Source organism: Halichoerus grypus, chromosome 7 (assembly GCF_964656455.1).
Source record: "Halichoerus grypus chromosome 7, mHalGry1.hap1.1, whole genome shotgun sequence".
Lineage (NCBI taxonomy): Eukaryota > Metazoa > Chordata > Mammalia > Carnivora > Phocidae > Halichoerus > Halichoerus grypus.
The window spans coordinates 153,322,297-153,340,304 of record NC_135718.1 but is presented as its reverse complement, the minus strand read 5'-3'; the positions used below and the strand labels follow the sequence as shown (position 1 = coordinate 153,340,304).

The 18,008-nt window shown below is 53.4% G+C and overlaps 1 protein-coding gene across 1 annotated transcript; it reads right to left on the bottom strand.

The window, feature by feature from the left end:
• Positions 1-5,786: 5,786 nt before the first annotated feature.
• On the bottom strand, positions 5,787-17,537 carry LOC144382664 (SLAM family member 5-like). The gene is made up of 4 exons (XM_078078679.1): positions 17,453-17,537; positions 7,978-8,370; positions 6,099-6,395; positions 5,787-5,893 (listed from the first exon to the last, which is right to left on the bottom strand). The coding sequence occupies exons 1-4, from the start codon at positions 17,523-17,525 to the stop codon at positions 5,787-5,789; spliced, it is 870 nt and encodes a 289-aa protein (XP_077934805.1). The 5' UTR covers positions 17,526-17,537.
• Between the last annotated feature and the right edge of the window lie 471 nt (positions 17,538-18,008).

The window sequence follows — 18,008 nt, the reverse complement described above, 5'->3', positions numbered from 1 at the left end:
CGGAGGGTCAGCCAGCCCACATGCCATGCTGGGGCAGCCCCTGGGACTTTTTATAACTGTAGGCCACTGGTCTTTCCAGACCCAAATCCATCGCAGTCCTTGAGAAGCCACACTGAGGGGGAGGGAGGCCAGGCCTGACCCAGGAAGCCTCTCTCCTGTCTCACACCCCCAGGCAGAGGACAGGAGGCCTATGGTCACCACTCTGCAGCCTCTGAGGTCCACAGAGGCCATTTGCCGACCACAGCCGCCCCCTGCACTGTCTGAGTCACAAGTCGGGTCAGCACCTCCAGCCCAGCTCAAGGTGGGGGTTGCTTCTTCCACACCCTGGAGCTTCCAGAAACTTCCAACCCATTGGACACAGCTCCCTGGTGGGCAGAGAGCTCATGACCCTGAGCCCGAGGACATGCGCTGGGCAGTGCGGCTTCTGTGCTGACATTGGGCTTCGGGCTGGACACCCTCCTGGAGATGCAGAGACTCCGTCTGCGGCCGGGGGAGCGCGGGCTCTCGGACCAGACACAGTGAGGCTGAGTCCCCTCTTCCCCACGCCTTCCCTGCGTGTCCCTGGACACAGGGCTGGACGGCCCCGAGCCCCCGAGCTCTCAGCACAGTGGGGATGGGCAGCTGCTTCAGGAGCCACTGGGTGAGTCCCTGGGTCTGTGGGGGGCCAGTGAGCTCACCCAGGCTGCAGGGGACTCCTGTTTGCTCCAGAATGCCCTTGCAGGAGAGACCTCGTGCATCAGGACCGTGCTGGCTTTCTAGGGAACCCTAGACCAGGTTCCCAGGAGAACCCCTCCTGCCTCTCATTTCCCCTCATTTCCTTTCAGAGAAACAGGACTGACTTGGGGACAGGGAGCCCCTGAGGGTAGAAACTCCCTCCCTCAGCCAGAGCCCGTCTGCATTTCCACACAGGAGCCTGAAGCCCCCGTGCAGTGAGGACGCGTCGGTGTGAATCAGAATGTCCTTCTGGACATGGAAGCTGGATTCTTCCCCCAGCAAAGAGCAACACCTGAAACCCAGGGAATCATGATCTCGGTGTGGCTGTCGGATGGGAAGGGACGGGTGAGGAACAGGACATGCACGACTCCCCGCGGGCGCTGGAACAAATACGGGACAACTGCGGGACGTGTGCCCCGAGTTTGCAGCTGCTGGGCAGGGGGGCTGAGTGCCCTTGGGCTCCCCACTGGCCCGACGTTGGACACAGCAAGCCAAGAACAACAGGATCAGGAAGGAGGCGGCCTACCTGGGGTTGGCGTGGGAGCAGAGCCCTGCCCTTGCCACCACCACCCTTCGGACACCAGCTCCGTCCCGGCCCCGTGGCCTCCTCCCCGTGACCCTCAGAGCCACGGGACCCCACACGGGATGCTTCCATCTGACGCCAAACCCACAAGACCGTCCACACGGGGGTGGAAAGACCCCTCCCTCCCTGAGATGCCGTCCTTGTGCTCAGATCTGCCCCTGATTCTCAAGGAATCTACACAAAATTCCTAGGACTGGTGAGTTCACCAAGACTGCAGGATATAAGGCCAACAGGGAGGGAAGGCCCCCGTCATTACACCAGTTAGGACTTGAACACAGATTTAGACGTTTGTGCTCCGGGTCGTGGGGAGCACCCTGAGGCTCCTGAGTGGTCTGCAGACCTGGAGAGGCATCTAGTCCAGCTCCACAGAAAGGGTGAGAGGGTGGGACAGGGCGCGGGAGCCAGGGAGCCCCGTGAGGCTCTGTGGGGGCTACCGTGGCCTCGTGTTCTCACCTCCAGCCCTCACCCCCCACTGCCTGGTCTAGACTGAGAATAGGAATCACGTCAAACATCTGTCACCGACCGTGTGCAGTGTGGTAATGACAACATCACCCACCACCTGCTGGAGTTACCACACCCCGGTGTCCGGGAAATGGTTTTTCCCTGCTCCCCACCCACCAGCAAGGGTGAGCTGTAGGGACCCTGGAGGGAAAGGAGCTGAGCTCAGAAATGGGCTGCACGATTCAGAGACACGGCCCTGCTCTGCCAGCTGTCCAGATGCTGACAGTGTTCTCAGACGCTTAGAGTCCTCCTTCATATTGTGATCTGCATGTTTGCGGGACAGACCTAGTTCTGACCCACACATAGCTGCCTGGCTGGAGGCTGGTGTGTGTGTGTGTGTGTGTGTGTGTGTGTGTGTGTGTGCGTGTGCGTGTGTGTGTGTGTGCCCGTGCAGACGCTGAGGTTTTAGGGACGATAAGCTTCTCTGGTTTCCTCTGATCTCAGGGGATCGACCTGTTTCCACTGGAGCTGGAGAGGAAGGGACAATTGAGACCCACTATTGTCTTGCTTGAATTACTAATTCGGGCAAACCGCAGGCTTCTTCGTCACCTGGGGAAATGGTGGTAGAGCATGGAAGGAGAGAAAATGTGTCCCATACCAAGAGGTGACCCTATAGTATTTTTCTTGGGCTCAGGTGAACTGCTCACACCTCTCCCACAAACAACATGTGCACATTTATTGTCTGATTACATGGGTAATAATTACTTCTGCTTTCCTTCCTGTGGGAGAGGAGCTCCTGCTCTTTCTCACCAGGTCCCGGTATTACAGAAAGGGAAGTGGGGTCTGTGACCGCAGGAGGAGAGGGTGGAGGAGGGCACAGGGGCAGGGATGTGGCCAATGGGGCTGGAGGGCAGGGTTGGGCTGAGCAGAGGGCGTGGGGCGGGGAGGCAGGCCCGGGCATCAGCGGTGTGACTGGTCACTGAATCCCTGGAGCAGGGGCCCCAGAGAGAGAAGGACACAGGAGATGGGAAGGGTCCTGCCCAGACCCTCGGAAGCGCCACCCTGTGAACGAAGAGCAGCCCTGGAGGGATGGCTGAGGAGTCTGGGAGGGTGGCAGGTGGGCCGGGGGGTCCCGGAGAGTGGCCGTCAGGGACCCGAGGGCAGAGGGCATTGGCGCAGGAAAGGGGCATCAATGGTGTCACGTGGGGGTCACCTCCTGGCTCTCTAGGGGTCCCCATAAGGTGAGGTCAAGGTGGGGGCTCAGGTGTGGAGCAGGGGCAGCACGGAGACCAGCTGAGGGTTGCAGTGAAGGAGCCAGCAGGGTCACGGGGACGAGCTAGAGACAGGAATGCAGGAGAGGACAGGTCCCCAGAGAAGGGCCTTGAAGTGCAGGGAAAAGTCCTCACTGAGCCCCGAGGAGCTCAGCGTCCTCCGTGGGGACAGGAGAGAAAGGGACACAGGTGTCTACCAATGCAGTCAGTTAACGCTAACTGTCAGGAACTAGAACTTCTGCTTTTTCCTGAGCAACGGGAGGCTGGGCCATTGACCAACAGGACAGGACAGAAGGAGGTTTGCCAGGACACGGGACAGCCGAGGGCTGGAGAGACGGGCCCTGGAGCACGTTCCCTGGGCTGAGTCCTGACTCCGGGGCTCCCGGCTGTGTGGCCTGGAGAGTCAGCCTTTCTGGCTCCTTCTACTGATCTGTAAAGTGGGCACAACGATCCCCACCTCACAGACAGTCCACGAGGACCCGGTGCGTTAGGAGCGGGCAGAATGGTCAGAGAGTGCGTGTCACCGGGCCAGCCCTCAGCCAGCGCTGACGATTACGGATTCACGTCGTCTGTGAACAGCTCTCAGCACATGACTGACGCTGGCTGGTGTCCAAGATTGGTTGAGGCAGGATATTGGGTCTCATGGGGAACTTGTGCAGAACGATTTAGCAGAGAAATAGCTGATAGTTGGATCCACGCAGTCCCTGCTCAGAGCAGTGAGAGGGGGAAAAGGCAGGACCAGAGCTTTGGGCATCAGGGTCACAAGACAGGTGTCCCTGGAGGGTGCGATTCTCCTTCTTCTTCTCGTTAAATCATGCTCATGGCCTGGCCTGGCCTGCGGACCTCACTGTGGACGGTAGTGAGAGAGGTCTCCTCTTCTAGATGTGGTGCACCCCTACCCTGGAATGCAGACAGAGGGTTCCTGAGGGACACAGACGCCCCAGAGGGACCCACACAGACCCAGTGCTGCTGACAAGACCTGCCCCAGCGCCCAGCACTGCACGGACCCCAGGAGAATTTTCTTAGTTAATACTGCCTTGTCTGGCAAGGGTTACAGAGGCATCCAGGCCAGAATGTGCAGATGATTGGGATTGACAGGCACACACCCAGGCACAGAGGGACTTGGGAGAACCCAGGCTGCCTCCTCTCCCAGCCTCACCTTGTCCCTGTTGTGTCCAGCCTCCTGCTGGCTCAGCTCTGCATAGTGGATGCCACCATCCGGGTCCCCATGCTCCTTCTGCGATCCTGCTCCTGAGTCACACACAGATGGAGCTTGAGTCTGAGTCTGGCCACCTGGACCCTCCCCCACTCCATGACCCCCACGGCCAAGGCCACAACAGCCAGCCACCTGCAGGGACATGGCCTGAGCAGCAAAATGCAGGAGAGAGGGTGTCCAGGGTCCAGTGAGGGAGGGAAAGTGCAACCTGCCTCTCCCAGGCTTCAAGTTCTTCTTCTTCCCACGTCTCTTCCAAAGATATAGTCCAGCTCCGAGGATCAGCAGCACGACCACAATGGCCCCCAGGATGCCTCCCAGGAGGGCAGCACCAGCCTGTCCTGGTGGATCTGTTTTTGTCACAGAGGGAAGAAGGTTAAGACACAGAGAACTGAGGACGCCCATCGCCGAGCACATGGAGACGTCTGAAGGGACCTGGTCAGAAGCCGCAGAGGGAAGAGCATGGCAGGTCTTTCACTCAGCCAGTTCCCGAGCTCCTGCCTGGGGCCGAGGTGCTGAGAGAAACAGGACATGGTGCCCGCCCTTGAGGAGCTCCTCAGCGGGGGGAGGGCTGAGAACATGCCAGAGGCAGCCAGCCAGAGCCATGCCAGGGCACGAGAGCTTTACAGCTTGTACCCAGGTCCTCAGGGAGGGCCTCCTGGAGGAGGTGATGGGCAAACCTTGTCTCAAGGGAGGAGTAGGAGATTCCCCGATATTCAGGGTGGGTGTGGCATTCCAGGAAGGAGAGCCATGAACAGGAATGTCTGGGTCAACTCTCCAGCCCTGGGAGCAGCCAGCAGCCCCTGGGGCAGGCGGGAGAGGGACCAGGCAGGGAGGAGCCGGGTAGGATGATGAGAGGGAGGCAGGAGCCTCTTTCCAGAGGGTCCAGTGGGTCACTGAGCCATGAGCTTCCTCTGGGATCAGGGATGCTGAGGCAGCAGGTCCCCCAGCAGCTGGAGGAGGGGGTGGAGGGGTGAGGGGGCACATGGGGAACCAGGTCATTCATTCATTCATACATTCAGGGACACAGTGACTGTGAGCAAACTGCCCGAGGCCGAGGGTGGGACAGGCATTGAAAGTAGAAGCAGACATGGCCCCTGCCCTCCAGGGGTTCAGGCTGCAGAGGTGACTGATCCTGGGCCAGAGCATCAGCTGTCAGTGTGGGGTCACTGACCGCTCCTTAGAGGAGACGAGGTGTGAGGGCAGGACAGCGGCAGCTCCTACAGGGCCCTGAGCCATCCAGGCTGAGGACCCCTGTGCAAACTCTCTTCATGCTGGAACTGCACCCAGCATGCGGCCCTGTGGGACTGCTCGGGTCACAGGCCCCTCGAGCCAGCTGCAGGGAAGGGGTCCCTGGACAGGAATAAGTGGGGGAGTGGAGGACTCCTGACTTGGAAGGGCTGAGGGCAGAGGGAGGGGCCTGAGCCGAGGCTGGAAGCTGAGGACAGCAGGACCAGCCGGGAATGCAGGCAAGCAGGTGGGTGTGAAGTGTGTCCGTCAGACCAGAAACGGGCAGAGGAGCCCCGAGCCCTGAATCCTGCAGGGAGTCGCTGGCTCAGATCCCTCAGATGGCATAGACCAGTGACACCCCAACTCGCTTCTCCTGAGAACCACCCTGGACACACAGGGAATGATGGATGAGGGTGGGGAGAGGTACCTGCTGGGTGCTGCCTGGACCAGCAGGGGTGAGGGGTGGAGAGCAGCACTGGAGCGAACCCAAAGGGCAGAAGCAGGGTGGATGTACCTGCCAGAGTCTTGGACAGAGGGACCAGGAGGCAGGTGGTGACATAAACATGGGGGGACACAAGCGGAGAACCCTCACCCAGGGCTGCCTGAGCTCCCGGAGAGCCCCTCCCCTCTGGCAGGATGCACTCACCGTGGCCACAGACGTCCCCCAGGTCCCGGGTGGCAGTTTTCTGGTCCACCTGGTTGCTGACCACACAGGTGAGGCTGGAGCTGGGCTGGCTCAGGGGCAGGTTCACAGCCAGGGTCCAGGGGTTGGGGGCTGGTCCTGGGGAGGGTCTCTGCTCCAGCTCCTTGGGGAGACCCTCGTTCTCCCAGGACACAGTCAGGTCCTCCCTGGTTCCCGTGGTGTCACACTCCACTGTGACGTTGCACCAGCCTGGTGTGAGGGACAGAACCATGGCCCCGATCTGGGGAAGGGGCGCGGGCTCTGGGGTGGGAGGGACAAGAGGACAGAGCATCACGTGAGTGGAGAACATTCCAGCTCATGCTTTCTCCTGTGGTATCTCCCTGAAGCTCTGGCTTCTTCCCCCTAAGCATGGTGACCGCAGTTTACAGATAACTCAGAAATCACCCAAATATACAGCACGTGACAATAAGGATGGGAGCCACTGAGTTCAGCTCTATGTGATTTCACTAGACTAAGCACGTCATAAAAATCTCCCATGAGAAAATAATGCTGGCGTCACCTACCCGGAACCCATTAATCTAAGAAAGTAATGTGTCCCCTACAAGAAGTACAAGTGTGGGACAGAAGGATTTGTCCTTGTCCAGACCCTGGACCTGCTTCTCCTACTCGGATGGTGCCCGGGACTGCACAGGCCCTGGTGCATTAGGGTACTGGACAGATCTGGGAGCCCAGAGATCAGCCCAGCCTCCCACCAGGAGAGACTGGGTTGGGGACACAGTGGTGACCCCTACGAATGGTCTCCCTGAGTGTGGTTAGAACATGCCCTGAATTTGGGGTCCACACACAAAGAAAAGGGAGAGACTGACAGTCTTGGGAATCTCCCGGACCTGAGGCTGCAAAGGCAACTCTCTCGAGAGCAGGACGTCTCCCTTTGCGGAGGGGGGGCAGGGAGAGAGAGCTGCTCACTGAGTGTCTGAGGAAGGGTTGTCCTGTGACCTTCTCCTACATCTGTGGAGGTTCAGAGCTGGACGCGTGGAGTCTGAGAGTGAGCTGGCCTCGGGCTGGTGCTGAGAAGGACGAGGGGACGGGGCGGGGAGAACCACACGCGGGATTCCAGATCCTGCTAGGTGACCAGCGCCCCCCAACCATGGCCACATGCTGACCCTCAGAACCTGCAGGTGTCTTAGGTTCCATGGCAACGGGAAACTGAGGCTGCGAACCAGCTGACCCTATACTAGAGCTGGTCTGGAATCCCCCGACAGGCCCCATGTGATCACGGGGTCCTCTCAAGTGGAAGGAGGCAGGAGAGGAGGTGGGAGGACGCAGTATCACAGGGACTCATCCCACCAGTGCCGGCTGTGAAGGGGGAGGAAGGGGCCACGAGCCAGAGGATGCGAGCGCCACTAGAAGGGGGGACAGGAACAGAAATGGATTCTCCCCGGGCCTCCAGAGAGGAGCACAGCCCTGCCGACACCTGGACCTCATGGCAGAGGCTCTGGGGTCTGACTCCTGCCCCACAGCCCAGGAGGACGCGCAGGTGGTGGTGTGGTCAGCCATGGGGTCAGTCACCGGCTACGGCAGCCCTGGACAGCTAATAGTCACACTGAGTACCCTGAGTCCCGTGGGCACAGAGAGTGTTATGGCAAAATCCCCATTTCCCCCCCATTCCCTGTTCCACTCCTGAAGCACCGAAGTGACTTATCCCTCGTGTGAGTCTCAGCTCTGCCTGCATTTGTGATGGACACACGGCATCTAATTTGAGGGGAGAAGATCGTGTCTGAAGGCTGGGGTCGGGAAGGAATCCTGCAAGCGGGGCGTGTGGACACTCCCAGGGACAGGGAAGGAGGTCAGCTATGGGACTGGGGGAGGGGCCGCCATGTACCGTAGACCCTCAGGTGGAAATCCTGCTCATGCTGTCTTCCTCTCCTGTAGGACTCTCGAGCCCGGTACTGCCCACTGTCCTCAAGGGTCAGGTTGTCAATCCTCAGGGTCGTTATGTTGAGCACATGGACCCTCTTCTCGAACTTGTCCTGGAAGTTGACCCATTCTGGAACATCTCTCCCAGGAAACACGTGCAGCATGACTATGTAGTTTGACCCGGATACAGTGCCCCATGAAATCTTCTCCAGCCAGACCTCTGGAGGTAATTCTGGACTTCCGATCACATGAAACCACACAGAAGCTCCTTGAGTCCCCTTCAGAGAAACAGGGATTCCAGAATCCTCAACTCCAGAAGCATGGGCTCCAGAACTCTGGGTCACAGCACTGCAGACACCTAGGACATAGGACACAGAAAACATGAGTGGTTTTCACTAGGAATAAAGGAGAAAACCCTAGAACCCATCTTCTTCATGAAATCCATCCCATGTGCTCCCCTTGAGTCTTGGAAGGCAGGACAGTGCCATGAACCTGAGGCGAGGCTGGAATCCCTCCTGGTCCCCGGGGAGCGTCCCTTGAACAGGTCACGTGAACTTGCTCCCCTGCACTGTCCTGAGCCCTAACGGTGAGAGCATGGATGTCAGGAGACCTGGGATCCAAAGCACGAGCACATTTTCGGTCCACACCGAGTGCATCTCTGCAGGAGGCAGCTTCTCACGGAGCTGCAGAGACCCCTCCTGCCCACCGGCCGTGCCAGCTCTGTCCCTGGACTGGGGGCCGCCCCCAGGGACTTGCTCTAAGGAGTAGAGTGCCGCCAATGTGATGGACGGCCCTCAGGGACAGCAGGTCCTACAAGGGTGTGACAGGGTCTTGCTGTCACCCCGTCTCCTGCTTGCTCTGATGAAGCCCGCCGCCATGTAGTGGGCGGCCCCATGGGGAGACCCCCATGGGGAGGGACGGAGGGCAGCCTCAGCCAACAGTCCGCAGGGTCTACACTCGTGGAAGTGTCTCATTTAACAGCTGCTCACGGCCCAAGTGGGGCTCTAGTTCCCTCCTCGTGTGACAGGTATATTCATCTTGTCCCTGCAAACACTGTTGCCCTGAGCAGCTTTGGGTGGATTCTGTGCACACAGGGACTTATAAAGGTCATCTGGGGGGGCACAGACATCACATACAGGACATGTAAGTCACATGTGAGTGCATGCATGCCAGATGTGCATGTATATGCGTCACATATGGTGGTGTAGACAGCACACACGGTGTGTAGACACTGGGATAACCCCTGGGTGGGTCTAATGGACCAAAGGCAGGTCCATTTCAGCCTCTGACAGACCTTGCTCATCGCCCTCCCGAGAGCAACCCCCGCTGCTCTCCTCCCAGTAATGCTTAGGTTTCCCACCAACACAGGTGACCCAACTTTCTGCCCTTCGCCAAATTGATAAGGGAAAATAATATCACATCGTATTGGAATGAGCATTTCTGTTATAAATGAGCCTGGTGGCTCCCTTATGAATTAAGGACAGAAAAACTCTGTCCTGTATGACCTGGTTCCCACCCTAGGTCAACATACCCAAGGCTCATCTCCTGTGGAAATATGCAAAGCTCAGTGCCGCACAGGAGACCCGGAATCCCAGGATGTCATAGCTGGAGGGCCTTTGAGGGGACCTTTCACAGAGGACGGGCTCCCTCGGGGGTAAACTTGTCCTGGAGCCCCCAGGGCAGAACTAGACCTGGAGCCGGCTTCCCTCTCCCCCAGCCCAGTGCCTCCCCTACAAGGAGCTGCCCTACAGCCCTCCCCTCCCCCTGCCCTCCCCTCCCCTCCCCTTGCCCAGAGCTCCTCCCTCCCAGCACTGCTGTCTGGTCACTGGGGTCTGAGCAGTTCTGGGTCTCACCCCCCAGCTATTGTCCGGGGAAAGGGGACTGCAGTACTCGGCGGGCTTTGGCAGGGCAGGGACGTGGGGTAGCTGAGGGTTAACCAGCACCTGCTTTAGAAAGGGGGGAACTCAGGAGAGAGGAGGCTCAGCCCTCAGGCTGCCGGGGAGGAAATGCCTAGAAGCTGGACGAGAGCATGAGCTTGAGGAAGCTGGACGCCCACTCAGGACAGGAGGAAGGCCTGACAGCTCTCAGATCTGCAGAAGGTGCTGATCCCAAAGAGGGACAGAGGGTCAGGGGCGGGGCGGCAGTGAGCAAGAGAGTCAGAGATTATTTAAATAAGATAAATTCAATATTCAACCATCAGCATAACATTTTGTCCATTTCCCTCTCTCTCATCCTTTCTTCCTTCATTTCTTTCTTACATAATCTTCCAACTCAGACATTTATGGAGGAAACTCTGTAATTTCCCATTATGTCTCCAGTTAGATCAAATTGAAGAGAAAGCATACATTTACTGACCGTAAGTAATTTTGTTAAAAAAAGAATCTCAATGCCTTGCACAGCTCATTTTCTAATGAGTAATGTCTCTGTTTACAAATGTCCTGTGATTCCAGAAATTCCCTAGAATCCCTGCAGCTCGGGGGGGCTGGTGCGCTCAAACCAAACATTACAGACAATAAAAGATTCTCAAGCTGACCCCAGAATTCACAGTTCTGGAGATCTTAGTGTTTTCTCCTTTGTTTTTATTTAACTTGTTACACACAAGCAGATGGCCTCGGATGAAGTAAGAAACAGAAAATGGGGCTCTTATTAAAACAATCATTCAGGGGGAGGGGGAAAGATGGCGGAGGAGTAGGGGACCCTATTTCAACTGGTGCCCAGAATTGAGCTGGCTATCTACCAGACCCCTCTGAGCACCCACGAAACCAGCCTGAGATGTAAGAAGATCTGGATCACTACAAACAGAATATCGCAGGCGGTTGGTTGTGAGGTACGAAGCGGAGAGCCGTGATCCTGCGGGCAGATATCGGAGGATAAAGGGCAGCGGGAGGGAGCCTGGACGTGGGGATCCTACACCACCGGTGAGTGACAGCCTCGCGCGCTGCAGACGGGCACAGACTCGCAGACCGGGAGCGTCGGGAAAGGACTTTAGGGCAGCCCCTGGGCTGGAAAACCAGACCGGCGGGGTCGGGCGCACGCGAACTGCAGCCCCCCCCAGACAGAAACTGGAGCGGCGGTCGCACACACGTGAACTGCAGCCTCCGAGATGGAAACCCGGTGCGCCGGGGTCCCACCGGTGAACTGCAACCCCCGGGGGTGGAGACCCCAAGCGGCGGAGGCGCGGGCGCGAACTGGGAGTGGCTGGCGGTTTTAGAAGCACAAAGGGCAGAGACGTGCCCCGACCTGGAGGCAGGACTGGGGGCGCTGCGGAGGGGCGCACAACCCAGGCCGCTGCAGTTTATAGCAGCACGGACAGAAACGGAGACGGTGTGGCCTGGAGAGCTCACTGAAGAACAGACTGCGGTCTCTCTGCTCTGAGGCAGAGGGTTGGAAATGGTCTCTTCTGCTCTGACTCGCGGAAGAGACGCGGAAAGCCGCCAGGGAAAGGCGCCAGAGAACAAAAGCCCCAAAGACTGATTCCCGCTGAGCCCATCCCCCGCCACAGGGGCGCAGGGCAACTCCGCCCCAACAGGGTTGCCTGAGTAACAGCGCGGCAGGCCCCTCCCGCAGAAGACAGGCTGGGAAAACAAGAGGCCAGCAACCCTAAGGCCCAAGAAAACAGGTGCATCTTGCTTGGGTTCTGGTCAATAATTTGGACTCTATACATTCCCTCAACCACCCATCAACAGAATGACTAGGAGGAGGAGCCCCCAAAACAGAAAAGACTCAGAGATTATGACTTATGCTGCAGATTTACAAATGGATGCAGATATAACCAAGATGTCGGAGATGGAATTCAGGCTAGCAATTGTGAAGACAATGGCTAGAATGGAGAAATCAATGAATGGCAACATAGAGTCTCTAAGGGCAGAAATAAAAGGGGAATTGGCAGAACTTAAAAATGCTATCAATGAGATCCAATCCAATCTAGATAATCTAACAGCTAGGGTAACTGAGGCAGAAGAGAGAATAAGTGACCTGGAAGACAATATAATAGATAAAAAGGGAAAAGAGGAGGCCAGGGAAAAACAACTCAGAATCCATGAAAATAGAATCAGAGAATTAAGAGACACCATGAGGCATTCCAATGTCAGAATAATTGGAATCCCGGAGGGAGTGGAGAGAGAGAGAGGACTAGAAGAGGTATTTGAGCAAATCGTAGCTGAGAACTTCCCTAATCTGGGGAATGAAACAAACATTCGAGTCCTAGAGGCAGAGAGGACCCCTCCTAAGATCAAGGAAAACAGGCCAACACCCCGGCATGTAATAGTAAAACTTGCAAATCTTAGAACCAAGGAAACCATCTTAAGGGCAGTTAGGGGGAAGAGATTCCTTACATACAGAGGGAGGAACATCAGAATAACGTCAGACCTATCCACAGAGACCTGGCAAGCCAGAAAGGCCTGGCAAGACATATTCAGGGTACTAAATGAGAAGAACATGCAGCCAAGAATACTTTATCCGGCAAGGCTGTCATTTAGAATGGATGGAGAGATGCAGAGCTTCCACGACCGGCAGAAGCTGAAAGAATATGTGACCACTAAGCCGGCCCTGCAAGAAATATTAAGGGGGGTTCTATAAAAGGAGAAAGACCCCAAGAGTGATCTACAACAGAAATTTACAGGGACAATCTATAAAAACAACGTCTTCACAGGCAACATGATGACAATTAATTCATATCTTTCAATAATCACTCTCAACGTGAATGGCCTAAACGCTCCCATAAAACGGCACAGGGTTGCAGAATGGATAAAAAGACAGGACCCATCCATATGCTGTCTACAAGAGACTCATTTTGAACCTAAAGATACATCCAGACTGAAAGTGAAGGGATGGAGATCTATCTTCCGTGCCAGCAGACCTCAAAAGAAAGCTGGGGTAGCAATTCTTATATCAGACAAATTAGATTTTAAACTAAAGTTTGTAATAAGAGACGCAGAAGGACGCTATATCATTCTTAAAGGGTCTATCCAACAAGAAGATCTAACAATTGTAAATATCTATGCCCCCAACACGGGAGCAGCCATCTACATAAGCCAACCGTTAACCAAAATAAAGAGTCATATTGATAACAATACGTTAATTGTAGGAGACCTCAATACTCCACTCTCAGCAATGGACAGATCATCTAAGCAGAAAATCAACAAGGAAACAAGAGCTTTGAATGATACATTGGACCAGATGGACCTCATAGATATTTACAAAACATTCCACCCTAAAACAACAGAATACTCATTCTTCTCAAGCACACATGGAACTTTCTCCAGAATAGACCATATACTGGGTCACAGATCAGGTCTCAACTGATACCAAAAGATTGAGATTATTCCCCGCATATTCTCAGACCACAATGCTCTAAAACTGGAACTCAATCACAAGAAAAAATTTGGCAGAAATTCAAACACTTGGAAGCTAAAGACCACTCTGCTCAAGAATGTTTGGGTCAACCAAGAAATCAAAGAAGAACTTAAACAATTCATGGAAATCAATGAGAATGAAAACACATCGGTCCAAAACCTATGGTCCTAAGGGGGAAATACATAGCCAAAAAGGCGGTCCTAAGGGGGAAATACATAGCCACCCAAGCCTCACTCAAAAAAATAGAAAAATCCCGAATTCACCAACCAACTCTACACCTTAAAGAACTAGAGAACAAGCAACAAACGACGCCTAAGCCACGCATTAGAAGAGAAATAATTAAAATTAGAGCAGAAATCAATGAATTAGAAACCAGGAACACGGTAGATCAGATCAATGAAACTAGAAGTTGGTTCTTTGAAAGAATTAATAAGATTGATAAACCACTGGCCAGACTTATCCAAAAGAAAAGAGAAAGGACCCAAATTAATAAAATTATGAATGAAAGGGGAGAGATCACGACTAACACCAAGGAAATAGAAACAATTATTAGCAATTATTATCAACAACTATATGCCAATAAATTGAGCAATCTGGATGAAATGGAGGCCTTCCTGGAAACCTATAAGCTGCCAAGACTGAAACAGGGAGAAATTGACAACCTGAATAGGCCAATAACCAGGAACGAGATTGAAGCAGTGATCAAAAACCTCCCAAAAAACGAGTCCAGGGCCTGATGGATTCCCTGGGGAATTCTACCAAACATTCAAAGAAGAAATAATACCTATTCTACTGAAGCTGTTTCAAAAAATAGAAACAGAAGGAAAACTTCCAAACTCATTCTATGAGGCCAACATTACCTTAATCCCCAAACCAGGCAAAGACCCCATCAAAAAGGAGAATTTCAGACCGATATCCCTGATGAATATGGATTCCAAAATCCTCAACAAAATCCTAGCTAATAGGATCCAACAATACATTAAAAGGATCATCCACCACGACCAAGTGGGATTTATCCCTGGGATGCAAGGGTGGTTCAACATTCGCAAATCAATCAATGTGATAGAACACATTAATAAGAGGAGGGAGAAGAACCATATGGTCCTCTCAATTGATGCAGAAAAAGCATTTGACAAAATACAACATCCTTTCCTGATTAAAACTCTCCAGAGTATAGGGATAGAGGGAACATTCCTCAAGCTCATAAAATCCATCTATGAAAAACCCACAGTGAATATCATCCTCAATGGGGAAAAGCTGAGAGCCTTTCCCTTAAGATCAGGAACACGTCAAGGGTGCCCACTCTCACCACTGTTGTTCAACATAGTACTAGAAGTCCTAGCAACAGCAATCAGACAACAAAAGGAAATAAAAGGTATTCAAATTGGCAAAGAAGAAGTCAAACTCTCTCTTTTCGCAGACGACATGATACTTTATGTGGAAAACCCAAAAGACTCCACCCCCAAATTACTAGAACTCATCCAGCAATTCAGTAATGTGGCAGGACACAAAATCAATGCACAGAAATCAGTTGCTTTCTTATACACTAACAACGCAACTGTAGAAAGAGAAATTAAAGAAATGATTCCATTTACCATAGCACCAAAAACCATAAGATACCTCGGAATAAACCTAACCAAAGAGGTAAAGGATCTATACTCTAGGAACTACAAAACACTCATGAAAGAAATTGAAGAAGACACAAAAAGATGGAAAAATATTCCATGCTCATGGATCGGAAGAGTAAACATTGTTAAAATGTCTATGCTACCCAGAGCAATCTATACCTTCAATGCCATCCCGATCAAAATTCCAATGACATTTTTCAAAGTGCTGGAACAAACAATCCTAAAATTTGTATGGAATCAGAAAAGACCCCGAATCGCCAAGGAGATGTTGAAAAAGAAAAACAAAGCTGGGGGCATCACGTTGCCCGATTTCAAGCTATATTACAAAGCTGTGATCACCAAGACAGCATGGTACTGGCACAAAAACAGACATACAGACCAATGGAACAGAATAGAGAACCCAGATATGGACCCTCAACTCTATGGTCAAATAATCTTTGACAAAGCAGGAAAAAACATGCAATGGAAAAAAGACAGTCTCTTCAATAAATGGTGCTGGGAAAATTGGACAGCCACATGCAGAAGAATGAAACTCGACCATTCTCTAACACCATTCACAAAGATAAAGTGGATGAAAGACCTCAATGTGAGACAGGAATCCATCAAAATCCTAGAGGAGAACATAAGCAGTAACCTCTTTGACATCGGCCACAGCAACTTCTTTCAAGATACATCTCCAAAAGCTAGTGAAACAAAAGCAAAAATGAACTTTTGGGACTTCATCAAGATAAAAAGCTTGTGCACAGCAAAGGAAACAGTCAACAAAACAAAGAGGCAACCCACAGAATGGGAGAAGATATTTGCAAATGACACTACAGATAAAGGGCTGGTATCCAAAATCTATAAAGAACTTCTCAAACTCAACACCCAAAAAACAAATAATCAAGTCAAAAAGTGGGCAGAAGAGATGAGACATACAAATGGCTAACCGACACATGAAAAAATGTTCATCATCATTAGCCATCAGGGAAATCCAAATCAAAACCACACTGAGATACCACCTTACACCAGTTAGAATGGCAAAAATAGACAGGGAAAGAAACAACAAATGTTGGAGAGGTTGTGGAGAAAGGGGAACCCTCTTACACTGTTGGTGGGAATGCAAGTTGGTACAGCCACTTTGGAAAACAGTGTGGAGGTTCCTCAAAAATTGAAAAATAGAGCTACCCTATGACCCAGCAATTGCACTACTGAGTATTTACCCCAAAGACACAGATGTAGTGAAAAGAAGGGCCATATGCACCCCAATGTTCATAGCAGCAATGTCCGCCATAGCCAAACTGTGGAAAGAGCTGAGATGCCCTTCAACGGATGAATGGATAAAGAAAATGTGGTCCATATATACAATGGAATATTACTCAGCCATCAGAAAAGATGAATACCCAACTTTTACATCAACATGGATGGGACTGGAGGAGATTATGCTAAGTGAAATAAGTCAAGCAGAGAAAGTCAATTATCATATGGTTTCACTTATTTGTGGAACATAAGGAATAGCATGGAGGACATTAGGAGCAGGAAGGGAAAAATGGGCGGGGGGAATTGGAGGGAGAGATGAACCATGAGAGACTATGGACCTGAGAAACAAACAGGGTTCTAGAGGGGAGGGGGGTGGGGGGATGGGTTAGCCCGGTGATGGGTATTAAGGAGGGCACGTACTGCATGGAGCACTGGGTGTTATACGAAAACAATGGATCGTGGATCACTACCTCAAAAACTAATGATGTATTGTATGGTGACTAACATAACAAAATAAAATTTTTAAAAAAATTACTTAAAAAAAATATATTCCTTTCATTAAAAAACAAAAAAAACAGTCATTCAGTTCCCTCTTTGGGGCCCTCTGCTTCCCTCCTGTCCCGCCCAGGTCAGCCCCACCAGGAGCCCCATCAGCAGTCTCCTGTTCCGGGCTCACCCTTACACACGCAGGTGGACGCAGACCCTTGAGTTCTGGAGGCTCCTTTCCTTCCGTTGCAAACAGAATGTCACTGGATTCAGGCCCTCATCTTGCCAAGGAGCCAGACTAGAGCGGCTTCCTCAGCTCAGACGGGGGCTCTGGGTCGGCCCTCCTGCATACGGCAGCTGCAGAGGCTGCCCGGTCCCCTGGGCATGGCAGGCGGGGGTGCCCATCCCCACCGCTGGGTCCCCGCAGCCCCTCCTATGTCTCCTCCATCCCTCTCCCCAGGAGGCTCCGGGCTCTCCTGGCCTCACCCCCCTGGGAGGGGTTCCCTTCATGCAGCCGGGCAGCCAGGGCTCAGGGTTCCCAGCCTGGCCTCAGCCAAGAGCTCCCTGTGTTCCTTCCATTCACCCCGGGGCTCTAAACCAAATGCACTGCGTGTGCTCAGTCATCACGGAGCTGAGTTCTCTGGTTCTTCAGCAAAGCCCTCAGACAGCCCAGGAGCTCCTGCCTCCCTGCCCACCCGGCGGCCCCCCTCCCAGGGAGCCCGGGCCACTCACTGAGGAGGAGGCTGGTGAATCCCAGAGGCCAGGGGGCCCCACACAGGTGGGGGTCTTCTGAGCAGGTGCCCATGGCCGGCTGCCTCCCTGCTGGCTCAGTCTGGGCCAACAAGTCTATAGAAGAAACATCCAGAACTGAGAAGCAAGAAAAGAAGAAAAGCTTCACTGAGAAGAGCCCTTAGCTCCTCCCCACCCCAAGGGCGGGGCTGTTAGTTCAGGGACCTCACTGTCCAGTGTAGAGTAAGCCATTCCCATCTCTCATGTTATCTCAGCACCCGCAGTGGGGCCTCAGGAGATAACTGCAGAATAAATGGAGGAACAGCCCCCCACCCAGGGCCCCGGTGCTGGAGAGGTCCCGTCCCTGTGCTCACAACCAGCTTGGTGGTCTCCCTTCCCCAGCCTGCACCCCTAGGACCCCTGACCTGTGTCCCTGGGCTCCCACTCAGCCCAGGACCCCTGCTCACCAGGGCCAGCCAATGTCCAGGCACTGAGTCACAGCCTAGAGCCAAGGTCACGGGGTCTCTCCTGCTTTGGGCCTGTCCTCTGTCTTTACACC